General features: G+C 42.0%; 1 protein-coding gene across 2 annotated transcripts in view; it reads right to left on the bottom strand.

Moving 5' to 3' along the window:
* The window catches only part of PRKCB (protein kinase C beta), a 327182-nt gene that overhangs the window by 181865 nt on the left and 121490 nt on the right, over positions 1-23827 (bottom strand). For both annotated transcript variants that reach the window (XM_057749139.1, XM_057749140.1), the window contains exon 3: positions 10891-10973. In XM_057749139.1, the coding sequence (XP_057605122.1) occupies positions 10891-10973 (83 nt within the window). The remainder of the gene's footprint in view (positions 1-10890; positions 10974-23827) is intronic.

The following is a 23827-nucleotide window of genomic DNA, read 5'->3' as shown; positions in this document are numbered from 1 at the left end:
ATAACGTAAGCCAACTCAAGGTGGTTTCTGTTGCATGCAACCAAACAACACTAACTAGTAAAAAAAAAAAACACCACCAACGTGGGAGAAATCCACACCAACCACAGATAACCCCTCCACAGCATCCATGACAACTGGTCTTTGCTCTACCGGGACAAGGAGTTAATACCCGTGTACAGGAATCAGTCCGTCAGTTTGGGCTGTTCTTCCTTAGCCTACACAGATGGTCCTCAGTCCTGATTCTGTCCTTCGAGGCTATACCAAAAATCTATACAATAGCTCTTTAAATGTTTAATGACAGCCTAGCCTTTGAGCTAGACAGGCCAACCCTCAGAGTGCATCCAGCCCCCTTGTAAGGCGTTCTTCTGCCCTTTGGAACATACACCCTGGTTATTGAGCACTTTTGTCGTGAACGTAGAAGTTACAGACTGCAGTGTTAAGTAATAAATAATAGTCCTGGTACACTGCCAGATTTTGATAGGTAATAGATAAATGAGAGAGAGAGAGAACGTGTGTGTGTGTGTGTGTGTGTGTGTGTGTGTACTGATTAGGCTGAATTGCCCCTGATACTATTTCTCTTTGAGAGATAGGGATGAGTTTTGCTCTCAGGTGATGATGAGATCTTACCCTGATGCCAAGAGGGATGTTCAGCCCTAACTGTTGCCTCATCTCCTGGATGGAGCCGGACAGCCTTGGAGCATCATCAGAACTGAACTGTGGGATGTGCCCACTTGGGGTTACGTAAGACTAAACAACTCAGGCTTTGAGAAAAGTGCAGTTGATCGTTATGCTGCTTTATCTGAGCCAAGGAGACCAGACAACGCCATGTAAGAGGAGATGGGCCCTTCCTCTGAAGACAGGGATGTCCTACTGCCACTAGTGTTGAGGCAGGAAATGAGCGGGGCCTCGGATGGGCAGAGCCAGGACTTCCCTCCTCTGGGACCAAAGGTGAATTCGCCAACAGGGGCCAGCATCTTACCAGAAGCACCTGAAGAGTCCCATTTAGGGGAAGAAGCCGGCTCCCAGCTGATGGAATATCTTAAAAGTGACCACATCTAAAAGCAATTATAATTGCTTTCAGTTATACCCAAGCCTTCACTCAGGTTTGATTTTAACCGAATTAAGTGGGAAGCCTGAGTCCATGCTGGAGGTGAAGAGGCACCAAAAACAAGATCGTAGAAAATAGTTACAAAAATTCCCAAAGTGATCTTCAGAGTTCTGCAGGCAACAGTTTGGAATAAGATATTGAGCAGAACTGACAAGTGGCCACCAAAATGTGTTTAGGAAATGTGGTCTTGTGTTTTGACATGCGTGTATATCATACCATACCTGTGCTTTGTTGTCTGCTTTCTTCATTCATAATTGACCATGCCAATAACATTTGAATCCCTGTGACTTTTAATTGAAGTATGATTGACATACTGTACAGATTTTTAAGCATACAGTTTCATGAGTTTTGAAAAATGTGTGCATCTGTCTAGGTACCATCCCAATCAAGACAGAACATTTCCTGCACCCAGATATTGTGACATTTTAATCACTGCAAAGCATCCCATCCTATGGATATGTTTTAGCTACATAAACCCTAATTGCCAGCCATTCAGGTTGTTTCCAATTTTTTGTTAATATAGGTACTGATGCAATGAATATCACTTTAGCTAAATATATACACATACCCTTAAATAATTCCTTAGCAAAAATTCTTAGGCCAGGGACTTCCCTGGCGGTCCAGTGGTTAAGACTTCACTTTCCCATTCAGGGGCTGTGGGTTCGATTCCTGGTCCAGGAGCTAAGATCCCACATGCCTCTCCACCAAAAAACCAAAACATAAAATGGAAGCAATTTGTAACAAATTCCCAGGACACAGAAGCAACCTAAATGTCCATCAACAGATGAATGGATAAAGAAGATGTGGTACATATATACAATGGAATATTACTCAGCTGTAAAAAGGAACGAAATTGGGACAACTGTAGAGACATGGATGGACCTAGAGACTGTCATACAGAGTGAAGTGAGTCAGAAAAACAAATATCGTATATTAACACATATGTGCAGAATACATAAAATGGTACAAATCAACTGGTTTGCAAGGCAGAAACAGAGACACAGATGTAGAGAATAAACGTATGGACACCAAGTGGGGAAAGTGGGGGGGGGGGGGGCATTGGAGGGGGGATGAATTGGGAAATTGGGATTGCCATATATACATTACTAATAAGAAAAAAAATGTACACTTTAAATATATGCACTTTATTGTATGTCAATTGTATCTCAATAAAAGTTCTTTAAAAATTAAATAAAATAATGAAAAAATATTGTAACAAATTCAATAAAGACTTTAAAAATGGTCCACATCAAAAAAAAATTTCTAAAAACTAAAAATTCTTAGGCCAAAAGGGTCATTAAGGCTTTTGATACATATTGGTAATTTTCTCTTGAGAAAGATTATACTAATTTCAACACTCACTTGTAATATACTAGAGTGCACTTCCCCCTCTTCCTCCTGTTTATGCTTTTTATTTTGAGCCCTATTTCTTTTGATATTATTATTAAGGCCATGTTCTATATATATGTGTGCGTTGGGGGTATACCTTTGCCCCTTTTATTTTTAATCTAAAAAGTTTCTCTTGTACAATGCCGAGAAGTGTACGTTTATCCAGTCTGATAGTCTTTGCCTTTTAGTAGAGAATTTCAATCCATTTACATTGGGTTAGGTAACTGATAAAACTGAAATTTATACCTTCTAAATTTCACAGTTCCTTGCTGGCTAATTTTTATCTTTGTTCTTCTATTTTGTTATACTGACCAAAATTTTCTTTGTTATTTTTATCTCTAGATTGTTTTTTTCACATTAAAAAATGTCTACTTGAACCAATACATCTATGCCAAGAATCAGTATTAAATATTTTATTTAGGATCTTTACATTTAGACTCTAAGTTTACTATCGTTTAGTTTTTTATGCCAACTGTATTGGGTTATGCTGGTTACCATGGTCAAGCTAGCTTAGAATAATGAACTGTGGCAGCTATTGATTTTCTCAGCCCTCTTTTTATCACGTACAATGCTCTCTGAGTCATAGGCATGCCACATGATTCAGGTCTGATAAACTGTAAGAGTTCGTTCCCCTAACAACTGAGGACCAACCAATCAGAACCCTTCCCTGAGACTGATTATGAATGCAGGAAGAAAGAAGGCCACTTCTTTCACTAGGGCTTCCATCTTTCCCTGGGGTCGACTACAACCAAGTTGATAGACACATTAACAGATGTCCTGTCTACAGTAAAATCAAATGAAGCAAGGACAAATCAGTCAGGGTCCCAGCAGGAAACAAATGGTATATTCGAATTAAGAGAGTTTAAGGTGGGTTTTATAAAAGGACTACTTAGAAAGCTGTGGGCATGGTGTTGAGAAACTATGAGGGAGAGTGCAGTAACTGGGAGCCAGTGAGAGCAAAGGGACAAGAGAAGAAAGTAGCTCCTGGAACCCCAAAGGAAAGAACTGCACAGAAGTGACTGCCTTTAGAGGAGCAATGACCTTCAAAGGGTAAAGCCAAGAAGACCTCACGATAAATACCCTAGGCTCACCCTCCAATCTCCTATCCATCCCTCCCCTTGAGTCCAACCAGAAGTCAGAGGGTAAGGGAACTCCAACTGATGCAGCCCTTATAAGTCAGTCTCTCAGGGAGAAAGCAGAGAGGATTTGGAAGGACAAATGAGATGGTACAGCAGGTGTGGGCTAGTGTGGTAGACTGCAAAATGGCCACAAATCCCCCCTTCATATATGCATCTCTGCAGTGTGACTTTGCAGCCCCTCCCATCCAGAGGTGAAGTCTATTCTTCCACCCCTGACTCTGGTCTTGGCCATAATCACTGTGACACAAATAAAAGCTTGAAGAACATCTGTGCTTTGGAGATTTCCCTCTCTTGCTGTGCTTGGAACCCTGAGACCAGTGTGTGGATGAGCCTAAATTTGCCTAATGGAGGACAAGAGACCACCTGGAGGAGGAATGAAGTGTCCCAGCCAACAGGCTGCCGAGCGTCAGTTATGTTCCTGACGCTATCCTAGGTGAGCCAGCACCAGCCGAGTCACTAGCTGACCAACACATGAGACAGCCCAGCAGTGATCAGCTGAATAGACCCAGACCAGAAGAATGACCCAAGCAGCCCCACAGAATCATGAGAAATGATAAATGATTGTTGTTTTAAGCCACTAGATTTGGGGACAGTTTGTTACAAAGCAAAGCTAACTGATACAGCTGATAATGAGGAAGCATCTTGCAAGTATCGGATCCTCAATTCCAGTGTTTAAGCCCCTTGTCCATGAAGCTCTTAATCCTTTTTAATGTCCTTCCCATGAGTCAATCTCTCTTCCTAGTGCTGATTTGAGTTGAATTTATCTCACTTTCACTTTTTCTTAATTGTGCAGGTTTACTTTTTCTCTGTAACTTGATACAGTTTAAAATGAACAGATTAGGTATAAAATAAGCTACAAGGATATATTGTATGACACAGGGACTATAGCCAATATTTTATAATAACTATAAATGGAATATAACCTTTAAAATTGTGAAGCTCTATATTGTACACCTGTAACTTACATAATATTGTACATCAACTACACTTCAATAAAAAAAGTAAAGCATGTCAAAAAAAGATATTTTAAGACAGCAGCCTCACTCTTATGAAAATCAAAATAAAATAAAATGAAGAGAAATCCTTCATTCTTCTAAAGTTTAAAATAATTTACCCATGAAGCCTATTATTCTGGAGCTTTGGGAGGACAAAAGCTTCTTGGGCAATGTTCTCATTTCTCTCTTGATTATTCGCCTATTATGGTTTTCAATTTCTTCTTGAGACAAAATTGACAATTTAAAACTTCCTAGAAAATCATCCATTTCAACCACATTTTCAAACCCATTAGCATTTATATGCATATTCTTTTTAGTATATAACTATAATATATTCTTTTTAAATTTTCTTTTATTTCCTTTTTATTGTCTTCAACATCTAATACATGATTTATCATTTTTAATATATTTCTTCATAAAGTAAGACTTGATTAAGAAACACAAAAGGATACACTCAACATTATTGCCTGTGTCTTTCACTGACTGATTTAGTGATGGGATCAGGAGGGGACAGGGAGGAACAATGTGTTTTATTTAGTACCCTGACTATGAATGATAAGAAATTATTATTTCTAAAACCATAAAATGTTGAAGAAATTATCTTCAGACAAACCAGCTAAAGAGTCCTTTTGTACTTTTGTACTGCCTGGCACAGAGCCTCTGCTCAACAAAGTTAGCTATTATTATTACCTATTATTCCTTGGCAGGTTGGAGTGTAACCTGCACCCCTTCTTGAGTAGGAGAGGCTCCTCCAGGGATTAATAATAATTTAGAAACCATTTACCCAGTGCCTCCTTTGTGCCAGACACTATTCTGGATGTGGTTCAAGCAGTCTCTCATTGAATACTCACCAAAAGACTATGATTTATGTATTATTTTGCCCATTTTAAAGATATAAACTAAGGGTCATGGAACTGAACTTATTTTACCAAGATCAAAGAAGCTGTAAATGTCAGCACTGGATTTTAACACCAAGGTTTTCTGGCTTCAGAGTCTAGGTTCTTTTCTCAGCATTGCACCACAGAATCTGAGGTTTCATGTAAAGTAATGGAAATGGAAACACGAGGGCATGGCCTAGGAGGAGGAATGGAAAGAATAATCAATACATCTGTGATTAGGGAGATGAGTGGAGCAATGGAAATGCCCTCAGCTACCTGCACCAAAGGCTTATGACATGACAAGCACTTTCTTTTTATTTATTTATTTATTTGTTTATTTATTGATTGATTGATTTATGGCTGCATTGGGTCTTTGTTGCCACACTCAGGCTTTCTCTAGCTGCAGTGAGCGGGGGCTACTCTTCATTGTGGTGCGTGGGCTTCTCAGTGCAGTGGCTTCTCTTGTTGTGGAGCATGGGCTATAGGCACGGGGGCTTCAGTAGTTGCAGCACACAGGCTCAGCAGTTGCGGCTCACGGGCTCTAGAGCACATGCTCAGTAGTTGTGGCACACGGGCTTAGTTGCTCCGAGGCATGTAGGATCTTCCTGGAGCAGGGATTGAACCCGTGTCCCCTGCATTGGCAGGCGGATTCTCAACCACTGCGCCACCAGGGAAGTCCCATGACAGCCACTTTCACGCAATGGCTCTTTAATCCATCTGCAGTTAATCCTTTTGTTGTGGTTGTAGTTAACTCTTTTTCATTTTAGGGATTTTTTTTTAAGTTAGTATAACAAACCTATGTGATTGGTACTAACATCCCAGTTTATGGATAAGGAAACTGAGCCACAAGAGATGGGAAAGGACACACCCAAGTCACCTCATGAGTAACTGGCAGAGTCAGGACCTGAACTCAGAGTCCACACTGACTTCAGAATCCACACTCTGAACCACCATTGTCTCTGGGCCTGATTCATAAACTGCCCAACTTCCCACTGTAGCTGGAGGGGCTAAGTCAGCCAAGGACCTGGGGCAGGGAGCACATGAGGTCTGTTCTCCTATGGAAGCCATCTGTGACTCTCTGAACCACAGTGAGACCGCAGGTCTTTTATGAAATCCAGCCTGATGGCTTCCAGGCATTCTGTTCTACAGCGGCCCCCTGGATCAACAGGATCTGCAGCAGCTTGACCAGAGATTCTTCCCCTCCCATGAGGAGTGAAGTCGATTTCTTTATCACTTGAATTTGGGCTTGGCCATGAGACTACTTGATCCAGTGGGACATTATCAAACATGATGCACAGGCTGAAAAAGCACTGATGCACTGGGACGTACTCTCTTGCTCTTCTTGGGACCCTGAAACCACCATGTGAACAAGCCAGAGCTGGCCAGCTGACGGATGAGAGGCCATGTGGAGGAGAACCACGGCACCCAGGCCAACGACCTGCTCACTGCCAGTCATGTGAATGGGGCCATCCTAGCTCATCCAGCCACCAGAGATTCACAGACACAAGCAAGGCTCCCTTAATTTTTGTGCCCAGGGCATGTACCTCTTTTGACTCATCCTCGCCCCTGCCCTCAGAGACAAGTCCTCTCTTTCTTGTTCCGAGATCTCTCAGGACACTGTGTATGTGGTCAGTATTCTAAGTGCTGGGTAACTGTAATGTCCATATGTAATGCTTACGGTGGTACCAAAGACTTCGTGCCCCTGAGAGGTCCAAGAGATAGCAGGATTGAGCGCTGTGGTCTCAGCCAGATGAGACCAAGAACGAGGAGGATGCCTATAGAGGACCAGAAGTACCACCCAGGAACTCTGCCATGTTTTCAGTTTCCCCAGTGGTGGGTGCCCATGTGTACTGTCTATTCCCATTGGCACTGAATGGCTGGGTCAGTCACTGGGTTCCCTGGGACAGAGCCTCATTCATAAAACTCCCTCAGGTAACCTAATATGCCATGATGGAGACCTAGAAGGATGCCAACCACACAAAGATCTACTAATATCCAGAATATTCCCTGGCTCAAACAGGACTTGGAATCGCAGAGGGTAGAGGACAAAACCTAGCACATTCCTTGTTCTCGGGTGGAGACTGTGACTTTTCTACTCCATGAGCCTGCGGCCTACCAGCTTCTCCAAGGTCACACAGGAGGAGGGCTCCCCTCCATACCAGCATGAGCCTCAGAGAGCCTAGCCAGGTTGGCAAGCAGGTGTGGCCAGATCTTTAATCATGTCTCCAACCATGGACAGGAAAAGGTCAATGAACCGAGTCAAGCCAGTTCAAGCATCTAGGCCAATTCACCATCCTCAGTGCCAAGTAGCCTTCTTGGAACTGTGTCCAGAGATCGAATCATTTCAGGTAGGCTGCCAAATCCTATGCAAGCTGGCTGCAGGCGGTACAGCCTGCTCTCCCCACGCCCAAGACGATGAATGGCTGCACAACTCCATTCACACAGAGCAGGGTCTCCTACAACTTATGGCACCTACACACTCCTAGGAAGGATGACTGCCAGGTGGCAGGCAGAGGACCCATTCATTCTTCAGATGTACTTGGTAGACATCTGTCCTTGCTGTCTGCCCAGCAGGTATTCACTGTCACCCATTATTACTGTCATTAATCCTCACGTGTGTACCAGACACCATCCTATGTGTACACACTGGACACTCATAGCAAGGTTATAAAGTAGAGATTATAATTTTATTCATTTCCAACTGAGGCATCTAAAACACAAAGGGATTTAACTCCTCTGCCCAAGGTCACACATATCTGAGCCTAGAAATGCTGGCTCCATCCATAGCCTATGATTTTAACCAGTACCCACTACTGCGTCTCCAGTTTTCCTCTGAGGGACCACCTCTCTCCCCCATTCTCAAATTATGGAGTGGGCACACCAGGCCCCTCGCCAGGAGTGAGCACATAACCAAGCCTGCCAATCAGCATAACCATCCTTGTGGTTACATATGACCCAGGGTCCAACGAGACTTTAGCTCTCGTCACTGGAACTGCAGCACTGATGAGACATTAACAGCAGTGACGGGTCAAGATTAAAGATGCAGATGTAGAGAACGGACTTGAGGACACGGGGTGGGGAGCGAAGGGGAAGCTGGGACGAAGTAAGAGAGTAGCATTGACATATAGACACTACCAAATGTAAGATAGCTAGCTAGTGGGAAGCTGCTGCATAACACAGGGAGATCAACGCGATGGTGGGTGATGACTTAGAGGGCTGGGATAGGGAGGGTGGGAGGGAGTCACAGGATGGAGGGGATATGGGGATATATGTATAAATACAGCTGATTCACGTTGTTGTACAGCAGAAACTGACACAACAGTGTAAAGCAATTATACTCCAATAAGGAGCTTAAAAAAGAAAAAAAGACTAAAGGTACCACAGCCATCATGCTCCCATAGGAGAAAAACCTTCTTGAAACAGAAACCAGGAGAGAGGAAAGCTGAGCCAAGAAACGGAGAAAGAGACTCCTGAAGACCTCATTCCAGCACCTTGATTCACTGTGTCTGAAGCCAGGCCACCCTTGGGCTTTTCAGTTTCAGGGATCAAAATTTCCCTTTTCACATAAAACAGTTTGAGCTCTTTCTATCTTAGGCAACATAAAAAGCCAATGAATAAAGACAGAGGATGGGAGAAACACCATCCTCCTGGCTGCTCCTTGAGTATCAAGCCTCAGTCTGCATGAACGTTCAGAGCTGCATAATGGAACCAGGCTGCCCCCTCCACCCCCTCCCCGTGCAAACTTCCCTGCCTGCTTTCCTGGGGGCAAGAGAAGGAACTGCACTAAAAGAGTCAGGGAGTGTGATCTGAGAGAACATGAAAAATGGTCCCATCTCCATCTCTGCAAACAGGCCTGTGAGGGCTTTGATTGTTCTCTGTTGCCTGGAGTTCTTAAACCCAAGTACCACAGTCTCTAAGCAAAGCAACTGCAGTATAAGCTCTAGAATGTGCATGGCATGTTCCTGAATAGCAGCAAAATGGCAGATGACCCCTTACAGAAGGCCGGCAAGAACATATGCAATAACAGAAGGTGGTCACCACCCACTTCGGGCAAGCTCAGGTCACCTGTCAAGTCTAAGGGACCAGGACAGGACTAGTGGGAGACAAAGCCAATGGGGAAAATTCCAGGAAGGTGGCCCAAAGCAGGAACAAAATAAGAGAATTAGGGGTGACAGCTGCACAGAGGGCACGCTGAAATCAGTTCATGACTGGGCCGAAGGCAGAGTGTACATGGTGGAAAGTCCAAGACAGAATACCCCAAACAAAGAGACTTTACAAATAAGAGGCACTTCTTATCTCACATACGCAGTCTGGGGGCATAAGCTGGCTCAGCAGCTCTCCAGTGTCATCAATGACCCAGGTCCCTTCAACTCTTCCACTCTGCCACGTTCAGGATGTCAGCCACGTCTCCGCCATTGACCCAAACGGTTGCCACAACTCTGTGCACTATATTCGCACACAATAATGTCCAACAGAGCAAAGAAAGGAATGTCTTCCCTTATCAGAAAGGAATGTCTTTCCTAGAAGCCCTGCCTAGCCTTCCCCGTGGATCCCCGCAAGCAGAATCGGGTCACATGCCCACTCGCTAGCTACGAGGGAGCCTGGGAAAGAGAGTATCAGGCATCTTCAGCTTTTAGCATGAGGGGTGGCCTCTGCCAGAAAGAAAAGGTGGGGGCTAGGAATGGCTGTTGGGTAGGCAATCCACACGGTACCCCAAACTTTAGATAAACTTGTAGCAAGACTTTTGCCACATCCTTATAGCCCTCATGCTGTCATTCACCCAATATTTCCCTTGAGTCAATTTATCTTTTGTTTAACCTAAATACCTTTACCTAGGTAGGAAATTTCATATTCCGCACTATAAACACAAAACCACCACTAGACACACTTTCCAATCCATATTAAAATAAATCCATAATGATCAAAACAAAAATCATTTGCTAGTTTTACCCAGAAGCATCCTTTGTCCCACCAGCAGTAATCATACTTTGGGGTACACGGTAGCAGGATAAGCTCACTTCTTCCTAATTCTTGGGCCCTAGTATAAAGAATTCCCTACCAAAGAGCCATACGGTACACTGTAAGGTACCATTCTAACTGCCTTTTTACAACAGCAGTAACAATTTAGCCCTGCCCCCCACGCTCATGCCTCAGCCATAAAGATGAAGACCTTTTGCAAAATCATAGTAGGCGAACTAACTGGTTTCTTGCAGTCACACACCCCTTTCAAAATGTTTTGGTTTTTTTCCATTAAAATGAAAATCATCACAGAGGCTGTAGGACCACGACATCCTGACGTTTTTGGTCTCTGTATACTCACAGTTACGCAAAAGGAGGCACTGACTGTGGACAGAGAGAGGTGACCAGTGCCCGTTACTTACATCGGAGGCTGGGCCCTTGTCAGCGCCTGGGCAGGAGAAAGTGACAAACTCATGACACCGCTTGTGCACGACAAAACAGCAGACTGCAAAAGAGAAAAGAAGGGTAGGAGGGAGGGGAGAAGGAAAGTGGAGAGTAGGAAGGGAGGGGAAGAGAGAAAGAAATCATTAAACCTGGACCTCACAGCAAGTAAAGGCTTTATACCAAAATAATCAATGCCTTCCGCTTCTGCACCTTTGTCCTTTATTGAAGTCAAACTCTCGGGTACACTGATGATACAACTTGCAAATTCAAAAGATTGTGTATGTGCAAAATTACGCTCCCCTGAAGACCGTGTACGTTGTCTGATCTTCCGCTGGTTTGGGAACAGAATATTGTTTTTCAGATCGGGCACCACAGGAAGCAATTGGCTTGTGTTTAGGTCCATAATGCTGAAGAAGTACATACATGTAATCATGAGAATCACACTGAGAGAGATGTGCGTAATGCGAAGGGAATGTAGAAACCTGCGTCTCACCTAGGAGCAACCTCAATTAAGTGGAAGAAATGGGCTGCATGTTTACATTGTTACTTCAGCAGTTTTAAACCAAATATGTACATATATATACATATTTGAATGTGTATGTTAAACGCGCTACTATTTGGGGACTATGTCACTTGTGGGGAGGGGCAATTAGAGAATACATACAAAATAAAGCTTTTTTGTTGTTCCAATCTACTTTTATCAGCTCTAGACTGTGGGCTCCTGGAGGATAGGCACCATATTCTGAATCTTTCTAAAGGAACTTCTCAGTAAAAGAAAATAGAACAGGAAACCTCAAGGCTACCCCTCGTGATATAACGGATCTGGGCAACAGTCATCAATGCTGCTAACATCACAGAAAGACAATACCTGCCTGTTGATGAAAGTACCATGAAGAATCCCACCACCTATGAAGTATTCTTGCCAAAACAGTCAACCCTGAATCAGTTCAAGAATCTTCATCCAGCTACCAATTTACCAAACCTACAAGTGACAGAGGTGTGTATTAAATGACACCAGAGAGAGGCGATGTGAAAAAAAAAATTTAAATACGCAAGAATGTGGAAAACTACAAGACATTTTTTTCAACAAATAAACCTCAAGAGGACAGGAGAGCAGTTAAACTATTCTGGGCGACACCGTAGGGACAGCTACATTTAGAGAGTATACAACACAAAAAGTGAGCCCTAGTATAAACAATGACTTTTAGTTAATAACAATGTAGCAATACTAGTTCATCAATTGTAACACATGTACCCACTAATGCATGATTCTTTAAAAGCGCTTTACATATATTAATTCATTTAATACTCTTAACAACACTCTAAGGCAGGCTATTTCATTTTTTTACATTTTTTTAATATTCTTTTCCATTATGGTTTATCATAGTATACTGAATATAGTTCTCTTCAGTTTTTAAATTGAGATGTGACTGATATAACATTATATTAGTTTCAGGTGTACAACATAATGGTTCCATATGTATACGTGATCATAGTGAAATGAACATCACTATAAGTCAACATTCATCACCATGCACAGTTATAGTTTTCCTGTGATAAGGTCTTTTATCTACTCTCAGCAACTTTCAAATATATACTACAGTACTATTAACTATAGTCACCATGCTGTACATTACATTCCAAGAACTTATTTATTTTGACCACTTTCACCCATTTCACCCACTCCCCACCCCCACCTCTGGCAACCACCAACCTGTTCTCTGTATCTACAAGTTCGCTTTTTGTTTCGGGTTTTATTTTGCTTTGTTTTAGATACCACATGTAAGTGAGTTCCTATGGTATTTCTCTTTCTCTTTCTGATTTATTTCACTTGTAAATGTTAATAATGGGGGAACTAGGATGGAAATGGGGTTGAGGTAGTATACGGAAACTCTGTATTTTCCAATCAATTTTTCTACATGCCTAAACCTGCTCAAAACAACAACAACAAACAAACAAACCAAAAGAGAAAACTGCAAGAGGAAAGTAGCAGGGCAGAGGAGAAACATATATTCAAGGAGATTTAAGAAACACGTCAACTAAATGCAATATGTAGACCTTGTTTTGATCCTAATTAAAACAAATAGTGTTTTTAAATTATGAAACAATCAGAAAAGTGGATATATTCACTTTTTGATGGTGTGAGAGAATTATTGTCATTGATATTAGGGAATTATAATTTTTGATGTAATAATGGTACGACGATTACTTTTGTTAAAGAACACTTACCTTTAAGAATACATCCTATAATCTTTATGGATAAAGTGATTCAATTCAAAATAATTTAGTATGACAGAAAAGAGATAGAAAGGGGAGGGTTATAGATGGGAAAAAAGTTAGTCTTCACTGATCATTATGGAACCTGGCTGCTGGACACAGGAGGATTCATTATAGTGATCTGTCTACTTTTATGTATATTTTCTAGAATAAAAAATTTTAAACCCTCATGGTTTCAAAAAAGAATTCCAAAGGGGCCAACTTCTTTCACCTTTGCTTCTCCCTTTTCTGTTTTAATATTTACTGTATTTTATAAATAATATACGCTTTGTATGAAGACATTTGTGTCAGTGTGTTTGTGTTGTGTGTGTAGGGGTCCCTCTATGCCTGTATATCTGTGAATGTTGAGAGAAATACATGAGCAGCGGCCAAAAAAATGCCAGTGATGGTTATCTCTGAGCAGTAAGACTACAGATTATTTTTACTTATAAGCTTGCATCTACATTGTTTGAAATATTGATGAGCATATATTAATTATATAATCAGAGGAAATAAGCATACTTTCATTTTGAAACCAAAAAGTCAAAGAAAAACAAAAGTCAGGAAGTGAAAAATATGATTGCCCAAATTGGAAACTCAGTGGTTGGGCTGATATAGAATGGAGACAGCTAAAGAGGAACTTAGCAAACTGGAAGTCTAATTTGAGTGATTTTCCCAGAATTCTGGAAAAAAAAAAAAAAAAAAGCAAGAAAGAATAAAAGAAATAATACAAAACATGTAGGATAGATCTCAACATTCTAATATGCATATAGAAGGGTGTACAGGAAAGAACAGAGAAGACAGAGAAGGTGTAATTAAAGAAAATGGAAGGAAATTATCTAAAGATTAAGAAGATTTTGAGTCAAGTTGAAAGAAACTACCAAGTATCAATAAATATGAATGAAAAAAAAGACTGAAGGTGAGGATTATCAAGGCTCTGAGATCACTGTGAGGATGTGTCCAGCAGAGGCAGGAAGAGAAGAGGGGAAAGATTACTGACAAAGGAACAAAAATAATTTTAACATCAGATTTCTCATCTGCAACTTTGCATTGCAGAATACAATGAAGCGATTGCCTTCAAAGGTTTAGAAAAAAGTCATTTGAACCTAAAACCCCATACACAGCCAAACTAACATTCAAGGGAAAGTACAAAATAAAGACATTTCCAGAATACAAGAACTTTGAAAATTTACTTCCCGCAAAAGAAGTAATAGAGAATATACACTCTGCAAAACAACAACAAAATGAATGAAAGAGGCATAAAAAACACTGGTGAAAGAAAGAACAAAAAGAAAGTTGGGATGGGGTCTAGGGGGGTACTTAAGTCATAAGAGATGGGGATGGGAAAAAGACTATAAAATTGCAATAGGCTGAGTCTTATTCTTCAAGAGTTTATAGGTATTGAGAAACTGCATTTAGGACATTATAAGTTTAAATATGTGTGTTAACAATTAAGAACAAACATAAGAATAAAAGTATTGGACAAAATTTGCACACCACTAAAAGAAAAAACTGGACAAAGAAAACTTAACCCAACTACACTTCAAAAGGCCTTCCTGTATGACCCAAATTCCTATAAATATAATTCTTTTTTTTTTTTTTTACTTTTATATGGCATCATTAGCACTTTAAACTTCCATCCGTCTGTAATTTCTTGGTATCTGAAATGACATAGGAATCTAATTTGCCATCTTTTTCCAAATAGATAATCAATTGTGCCAGCATCTTTTATTGAATAATTCATCCCCTCTCCACTGATCTCAAATGCCAACTTTATTATATGCTAAATAATTATATACACTGGGGTCTGTCTTTGGGCCTTCTGTTCTGTTCCAATGATCTGTCTTATAATAAAGTGATATGGGATTTAATTATAGTAGCTTTATAATATGTTATATCTTGGCAGATCAAGTCCTCCCTCATTATCCTTATTTTCAACATTTTCTTGGCAATCACTGCGAGTTCCAAGTGAACTTTAGAATCAGTTTATCAAGCTTTTAGAAATACTGATGGAATTTTGACTGGAATTGTACTTAGTCAATTCCCCACCCCCACCCGCAGAAAAAAAATTTATTGGGACTTTGATAACTGACACTTTCATAACGATGAGTTTTTCTATCAGGAATAGTGTGTCCCCTCGATAAATTTTATTTTATGTCTACCAATAAAGTCTTTAATTTTCTCTATAGTTCTACACATTTCTCACTGAGTATTATCTGAGAGGTTCTTTTTCTATGCGCTTGTGATTTTTGACATCTTTTCCATTTTGTTTTCCAAGTGCTTATTGTTTACCAATAGGAAAGCAATAAATTTTCAGTGTATTTATGTGGTGAGCATTTTTAAAATTCGTAAAAGTTTTTGTGGGTTTTCAGTTGCTTCCTTTGAGTTTTCCAGGTAGAGAATCATATTATCCCCAGTAATAACAATTGCTTCTTCTCCTCCCTGATAGATATGCCTCTTTTTCCCCCCTCATATTTCCATGTCAAGAATTTCCAGAACAATATGGAATAAAAGGGATGACAGCAGACAGTCCTGTCCCATTCAGAGCTTTCACCAGTTTCATCTCTCCCTCACTCTCTTCTCAAACTATCTTTTGGAATTTATATTTTCCTTTTTAATTATTCATAGTCTTCTTCTCAGTGTGTTTCAACTGCATCATCTTATCTGGGATGGTGCTGTTTCCTTTCTCATGCTTTCTTCACATTATATTGTTAGGGAATCTCTCGTTTTATTTTTTCCAGAGGTTCATCTATCTTGTTGTACATTTTATTATTCTTTCATTTTAGAGAAGCAAATCATGGACGTATTTCTCAATTCTATTGCTTTTTTCCCCTATTTGATTAATTGTTAGTTTTACTTTTATTTGCCCTACTTATTTTATTTGTATTTGTACTTTTATCACTTATTTGTTGGGAGTATGAATTCTGGAGTCAGATGGCCAGGTGTGGATGCTGCATTCATCATTTGCAAACTACAGTACTTGGGCACATTATTTTTTTTAAGTCTTTATCGAATTTGTTACAATATTGCTTCTGTTTTATGTTTTGGTTTTTTGGCCGCGAGGCATGTGGGATCTTAGCTCCCTGACCAGGGATCGAATCCACCCCACCCCTGCACTGGAAGGTGAAGTCTCAACCACTGGACCACCAGGCAAGTCCCTGGACACATTATCTTATCTCCCTGTGCTTCAGTTTTCTCTCTGAAAAATGACAGTGATAATAATAATACCCATATCACAGTGGTGTTGTTAGAATTAAATGAGCTAATCCATGCTCAGAGCTGTGCCTAGCATATCATGAGTATTCAACAAATGTCTGCTGCTTTTATTCATTATTCTTTTTAAAGCTTCTTGAACTGACTGCTCAGTTGATTTCTTCCCATTCTTCTTCAATAAAAGTTTAAAGATTTTAAAGCTAAAACTTTGCTTTCAAGCACAGCTTTGTCTGCATCCTATGTTTTATATTTAGTGCCATCATTGTTTTAAGTTTCTAAGTGGCCTATTATTGTGGCTTTTTTTTAAAGCTCTTTATTGGAATATAATTGCTTTATACTCTTGTACCAGTTTTTGAGGTACACCAAAGTCAATCAGCTGTATTTATGCACGTATCCCCATATTCCCTCTACTGTGGTTTTCTTCCTTAACCTAGAAATGTTTAGGGAAGTCCCCCAGCCCATCCCAACACTCACCATTTATAAGCAATTACTTTAGCTTAGAACCTTTATTCAAAATATCCAAAATATCCGTTATGATCTTATTCATCCTTACTCTCTTTGAGGGAAGGAGGGGAGCTCATCTCTAGTTTCCTAGGGTCTACCACAATTCCTGGTACATAACTGATATTTAGTAAATAAATGTTTGCTGAATGAATAAACAAAAGAATGAATATTATCAGCCACAGCAAAAGAAGAAAGCCCAATCAACTTCATGGTAGCTGTAGCTCCTCACTGGCCTTCCACAATCTACCACCATGGACAGGGGTAGGAATACATGTCACTGACAGGGTCTCTTTAGATAGCCTTCCAATCAGCCACGAAAATAAAAATTCCATCCCCACCAAGGTGGACTCAATATGCCAAGGGACTTGGCTATACTCCAGAGTACTCTACAGAGAAGCTGGGAACTGACTGGAAAGTTGATGAGTTTCCAGTGCAGGTACTTACTTTATACAAGGCGTTTCTGAAAAGTTCTGCAAATCAAATTTCCTGTTAACTAAAACACTTCAAAGAAAAGTAGTAGGGCTAGCTATTTAAAGAAACAAACTAAATCCTTTTGTGATACAAATAAACACCCCCTCATTTCTGTTTGGCAAATTCAGGATAAGACTAGCTTTTCTTAAATAAGAGCCAACATTCACTGAGCCGCTGAAACACGTACCAGGTCCTACTTTCAAACAGGTACCTTGTAAGAGCCAAGAATTCCTAGATGCTTCATAGTTTATTCAATAACTCCTTGTTCTGTAGAGGTTAAAAGTCTGCAGCCCACAGCCCTCTGAATCCAACCTGTAGCCGTGCTTTACTAGGACCACACAATTTGGTCTCAAACTCAAATGCCCAAAGGCCAGATGAGCAATGAAAATGTCTGGGGGTCAGATGGGAGAATGCATGCAGGACCTATTTAAAAGGGGAAACTGCTACTTGGCTCCAGCAGAGAATGACATTAAGGTCTCAAGCACTATCCTCCTCCACCCCCCCTGTATTACATGTAAAATCATGAAGGTCACAGGCCAGCTTTGTAAGTAAAATAATGTCTTCCCCCAACCTCACCAAAGATGTCAACAAAGTCCTAATCCCTGGAATTTATGGATATGTTACTTTACATGGCAAAATGGACTCTGCAGATATGATTAAATTAAGGGTCTTGAGAATGGGAATTATACCAGATTATCCTGGTGGACCCAATGTATTGGGTTGGCCAAAAAGTTTGTTTGGATTTTTCCGTACCATCGTGTGGAAAAAACCCAAACAAACTTTTTGGCCAACCCAATAATTGCAAGGGTTCTTATTAGAAGGAGGAAGGAGGGTCAGAGTCTGAGAAGGAGGTGTGACTATAAAAGCAGAGGTTGGAGTGATGCCACTGCTGGAAAGGAACACAAGTCAAGGAACATAGATGGCTTCTAGAAGCTAGAAACGGCAAGGAATGGAGCCTAGAGCCTCCCTGGAGCTCCCCTAGAGCCTCCAGAAGGAATGAGGTCCTGCTGACATCTTGATTTCAGCCTCATGAGATGCATTTTCAGACTTTAGTTCTCCAGAGCTATAAGGTAATACATCTGTCATTTTAAGGCATTAAGTTTGTGGTAATTTGTTACACCAGCAATAGGAAACCAATATACCAGCCAAGGATCAGAAGCACCTGGTTGATCCCAGAAACAGGAGATTGTAGTCAAAAGCCCAGAGACCTCTCTGGAGTATCTGCCCCCAGAAAGCAATGGGACACCAACCCTGCCTCATGCTGCACCCACCCCCAAATGCCCAGCTCTAGCCATTGTAATTTATTTATGGCATCCAAAGAGAACTAGATCAAGCCATTAAATTTTTATTTTCTCTCTTTGGAGTTGATCCATCTCTTGTGCCCTATTCTCACTAGAGTCTAAATTGGAAAACTGACAGATTTGGGAAGCAATCTTTGTCCCTGAATCCATAATAACCTGAGATAGACATTCCAGCACTAGCTGCAAATGTCTGTGTTGGGAGAAGAAAGAAGAAAGCCCTTAGCATTCTCCTCAGCTCTCATCCCTCTCAGGAGGCCCCCAAACAGCCGTTTCTCAAGAGAGAAATCCACCATGTGCAAGAGCTACAGGCCAGGACTCTGGATCAAAGGGACTTCAGGTTGAACCCTCATTTTACAATCCATCCACTGAAGGACATTAGCCCAATTACTATGCCTCTCTGAGCCTCCATCTCATTCTCCAAAATGGGAATGATAGCAGTGCCTACTCTGAGAAGGCTGCTGTAAAGCTCAAATGAGACAACTCACGCAAAGTACTTGGTGGAAAGGGGCATTTGCATTGGAGGCACCAGCATCGCAATTTTGTTTTGCAATGGCCAGGCAGGATCCCTCTTTCCTCCCAGGTCAATGCTGACTCACAGGCACAAAATCCTGCCTAGTGTCCAAGATGAGGGGGGTCTCCCCCACACACTTTCCAGAACCATTGCCATGATCGAAGGCAGAAAGGCCTGGTCACCATCTCCACCCAACACCTGGCCTCGCTGGCATTCAGAAGAGTGACTCCCATGGCCGAGGACTTGAGTCTGCAAAGGGCTTTCACATCCATGGTTTCACCTGAGCCACATCACAGCCCTGTGAGGAAGGTGTTTTGATCCACGTTACAATGACAGGAAGGCTGATTGTCAGAGAGAAAAGACTTGCCCGAGGGCGTCCAGCTGGTCGGTGTCAACACTTCGATTTGCAGTCAGGTCTGTCTCCCTCTAGAGCCCACACTCTCAACTCACACCGTGTGGCTGCATTTGTGTTTGTCATTCATCCCACTGTTCCAGAAGAAATCCTCCCCCAGTTTCCTCACCCCAGCCACCCAGTCCATTGCTAAATCCTACTGATTCTTCCTTCGCAACATCTTTCATACCATATCCTCCTGTACACTCCCCACTGATTCCACCCTCACTGCCCTCAGTAACTCAGATGTGAAATTTTGCAATGAAGCCTTAACCAGTCTCCCCCGAAACTGATAAGCCTGCTTTGATATCTCATCTCTATGAGCCAAAGTTTCCATAACCACAGGGGACATAAAGCCACCAACGCCACATGATTGCTATGAAATCTAAATGAGATATCCTGTACAGATGCACAGCATCAGGGCACAAAGTTAGCTTTCAATGAAGGTTTATTTACTTCCTTCCAGGTTAGAGAGGCTTACAGTCCAAGCTCTACAGCAAAGCTGCCTGGACGCTACACCAGGCCACTGTTTATTAGCTCTGTGACCTTCAATAAGTCCATTGACCTTGCTGTGTCTTGGTTTCCTAGTCTATAAAATAGAAATAATAACAGTGCTTTTCTCATAGAGTTGCTGTGAGGACTAGATGGGGTCATCTTGGCACAGTGTGTGGATACAGTTCAGAGTCTAACAGACAATAAATACTGTCAATATTATTCCTACCCACTTCCCTCCACCCCATGCAGCCTGGAAAATTCATCCTGGAAAATTCATCCTCTGAAAACTCAGCTTGATATTATTTCCCTGCTCCAACACATTCACTGCTGCCTATCATCTAAAGTTGCATTGTCCAACATGGTAGCCACAGGTGATATAGGGCTATGCCAATTTAAATTAAATGAAATGTAAAATTCAGTTCCTCATTCACATGAACCACATTTCCAGTGCTTAATAGTCACATGTGGCAAGAAGCTACCATATTGGACACTCATTGTAGAAAAGCATTATTGGAGAGCGCTGGCCTAAAGAATACAGTTCAAATACCGCAGTCTGGCATCCATCCGCAGTATAACCACCATCTAACTTTACTCCTATGTTCTCTCACTCCACTGCCCCACTCTCCTGCCAGGCTGGATACCTGTCCCTTTCTATAATATATTTTACTCATTCCCTACTGTGCAAATCTGTTCCATAAATATATCACTACCAGTAGCCCCTCCCATGACAGCCACAAGGAAATTTAAGGCAGAGAGCTTAGTTCTCCAACCAGCAGACTGAAGGCCAGATTAGAGTAGAAATGACACACTCCACAGGATAATTCAGCTCAGAAGTCCCATGGGACAGATAATGGTTGGCTCATCCTACCTACTTTATTGCAGGGGTTACAAACTTAAATGCCTACAGAGGTCAGGCCTTGTGACTAAGTGAAGCCCATCTGGTATACTACAGCAGGGAAGGGTGGCTGGGATGAACTGGGGAGCACGTGCCCATCCCTGGGATATTCAATTCTATCCAACAATGGCCCTCGGAGCACTAGTCCGGTGTTGCCAGATGGGATTTTTTTAAAGTTCTGTGCAGACCATCCAAAGACATCTGAGTCCCACCAGTGTACCAAGCTCTGCTTTAGCCCATCTTCCTGACTCAAATACTTTCACCTTGGTTACACATTATCTCTGAGCTAAAATATCCCCAATGGGGATAAGATCAGCTACTTCACGTATTGTTGTAGCTCCTTCACATATGAGACCAGATTCACATGCTTGATGTGTACCTGCCCCATATCTAATTCTTAATAAAAATATGAATGAGTGCATTAACCATGAGTGAATAAATGAGTGACTGGGCTTTCTGGTCACCCCTCACTCAGACAGCAGTCACCACGGCTGAGTCAAGAGGCAGGCAGCTGTGGCCGGGGCGGTGGGTGGTATGTGTACGTCTGTGGGCGGCTGGCCCCAGCTCAGAATCATCTCACAGCCCTGCCTGGCCGGCCTTGGGTGTGCAGTGAGGATTTCTTTTTAAAACTATATACCATGCTTATGGCTTAAAATTCAAACATCACAGATGAGCATATGGTTGAGAATCCCTGCTCTAGCCCATCATCAGAGGGAACTACGCTTTTCCATTTCTTGTCTATCCTTCTAGAGATAGTCTCTGCATGTGTGTGAGCACACCTGAGTCTCTACCTATATATGGTGTATAAGTCTCCATTTCCTTTTTGGTTTTTATCTATGTCCCTTTGGTTTCATCCAGAGGATACAATTCTACAACCCTGCTTCTCAGCCCTGGCTGCTCACTGAGTCATTTGGACTTTTCAAAACAAATCAGGGCTCGTCCCACCTCCAGAGATTCTGAGTTATTGGGGGGAGGCTGGGGAGGTTGGGAACAGATGACTCAAGTGTTGAAGAGCACTGCTGATCCGCACGCTCTCCCCATTCTTTTTCCCAAACTAGCACATCTGGAGGCCCATTCCATCTCAATATGTAGAGAATGACCTCATCCTGTTGCCACAACTGCATCTTATTCCATCATATGGGGCTACCATTTATATACGCAGCGTTAAAGGGAATTCGCAAAGTTCTGGTGATGATGATTTCCTCCTGTAAGAGAGTTGAGGAAGCAAGAGCCAACTTCATTGGTTTAGCAACAGCCCAGCACTACAGAGAGAACTCAAAAGCAAAAGCAATAATAGCCTTGCAGTGGTCAGCAACTGCAGGAAAGGAATGTTTTTGTTTATAATGTTACCAAATTTATTTAAACTAAGCCAGATAAAGCAGTGGAGCCAACAAGAGGTAAAGGACAGGCCTCAGAAGTAAACAAACCCATGAGAAGAAAGCCGCCTCCCACCACCACCTTCTGCTATACCAACCCTGGGGAGAAGGCGCCTGGGCAGGACAACTGCTGGGAATATCCTGCTTGTTGGGATAACATATGGAGACTGTTCTTGACCCCTTGGCCTCCCGCTTTTGATCAGGCCCCGAAGGCGGGGGCAGCAGGACAAAATGCCATGGCCTAAGGGGAAACATCAACATCCCTTCGTTCACCAGCCACATCCCGCCCTAGAGCTCACGGACCAGAAGAGGTGATCTCAAAACCAAGAGTGGTGAACACACTCAACCAGCATCCACCCTCTCCGCTTCTATTTGGGGCATCAGATCCCCAGTTCCTGTGATCTGGCTAAGGATGCCCTCACCCCCAGCTCCCGGGGTGGATACAGAACCCAGGCCACGGTGTGGATTCAGGGATGTGCATGGGACTCAAGACACCCAGTGAGAATCAACTTCAGGACTCCTGCTGGAACTTAGGGAAAGAAGATTTATTTTTCTGAAGTACTGCTAAGCTGGTGGGGAATGAGTCCTCACCTGCCGTCTTTTTTATCACTAAGGAAAAGCTTTTCTGAGAATAAAACCAACAAAGAGAAAAGCAGACCCAAGAGATAGCTGATAACCACATGTGAGCACCTGGATCCAACCAAGCCTGAAGGGAGAACCCCTCGACTTTTCTATATAAGTCACCAAATCCCTCCTTGTCTAAACCAACTTGAATTGGGTTTTGGTTTCTTGAGACCAAAGAACGTATGACTAACAAACCAAAGGGAAGACGTTGGAGGATGGGTAGCGAGGGCCCCTCTTTTCTCCTGTGTTTCATGTGTTCCTGTAAATAAATCTCTTTTCTTTTTTATTTAGGGGCTTGATATTAAGAACATTCAATTCTATCAGTCTGTGCTGGTAAATTGAGAAAAGCTGGGATACAGTGTGTCACCCTTCCCTTATTCCTCTAAATATCGCAGTCCTGTGAGGAGGGCTGCACCTAGGAGTTTGCTCAGGTAAGAGAAAGGACCAGGAGGTATAAGATCTCACAGGTCTCCTTTATCCACGGGCACCTGTTCCTTGGGCTTCTTTTCCGTAAGTGCCAGTAGGATGGGCACACCCACCTCGCTGATGCAACAGAGATTTACACCATTTGTCTACTACCAGCTCCTACCCTTGCTCATGAAGGAGGGGCCCCACAGCCACAAGGCCAAGTCTTTTCTTAACTGTCATGTCAAGAAATAACATGAGTCATACCTGCCAAATTGTGCCTCCAGAGCTAGTGGCTTGAAGCCCAGAGATGAATTCATGTCAATCCTAGTCCCCTAACTTACTCTAAAAAGCAAACAGAGAAACTTAACCCTCCGGCAGGCAAAACACCAGCAACGCTCTGTAAGAAGGGGTGGCCTGTTATGTGAACGTTGCAAATATCACCCAGTCAAAGACACGGCCATGGAGATTAC

The sequence above is a fragment of the Hippopotamus amphibius genome, chromosome 9 (genome assembly GCF_030028045.1).
Source record: "Hippopotamus amphibius kiboko isolate mHipAmp2 chromosome 9, mHipAmp2.hap2, whole genome shotgun sequence".
In the NCBI taxonomy this organism is placed as follows: domain Eukaryota; kingdom Metazoa; phylum Chordata; class Mammalia; order Artiodactyla; family Hippopotamidae; genus Hippopotamus; species Hippopotamus amphibius.
The sequence above is the reverse complement of the archived record's forward strand: the minus strand, read 5'-3'. Positions and strand labels throughout refer to the sequence as shown.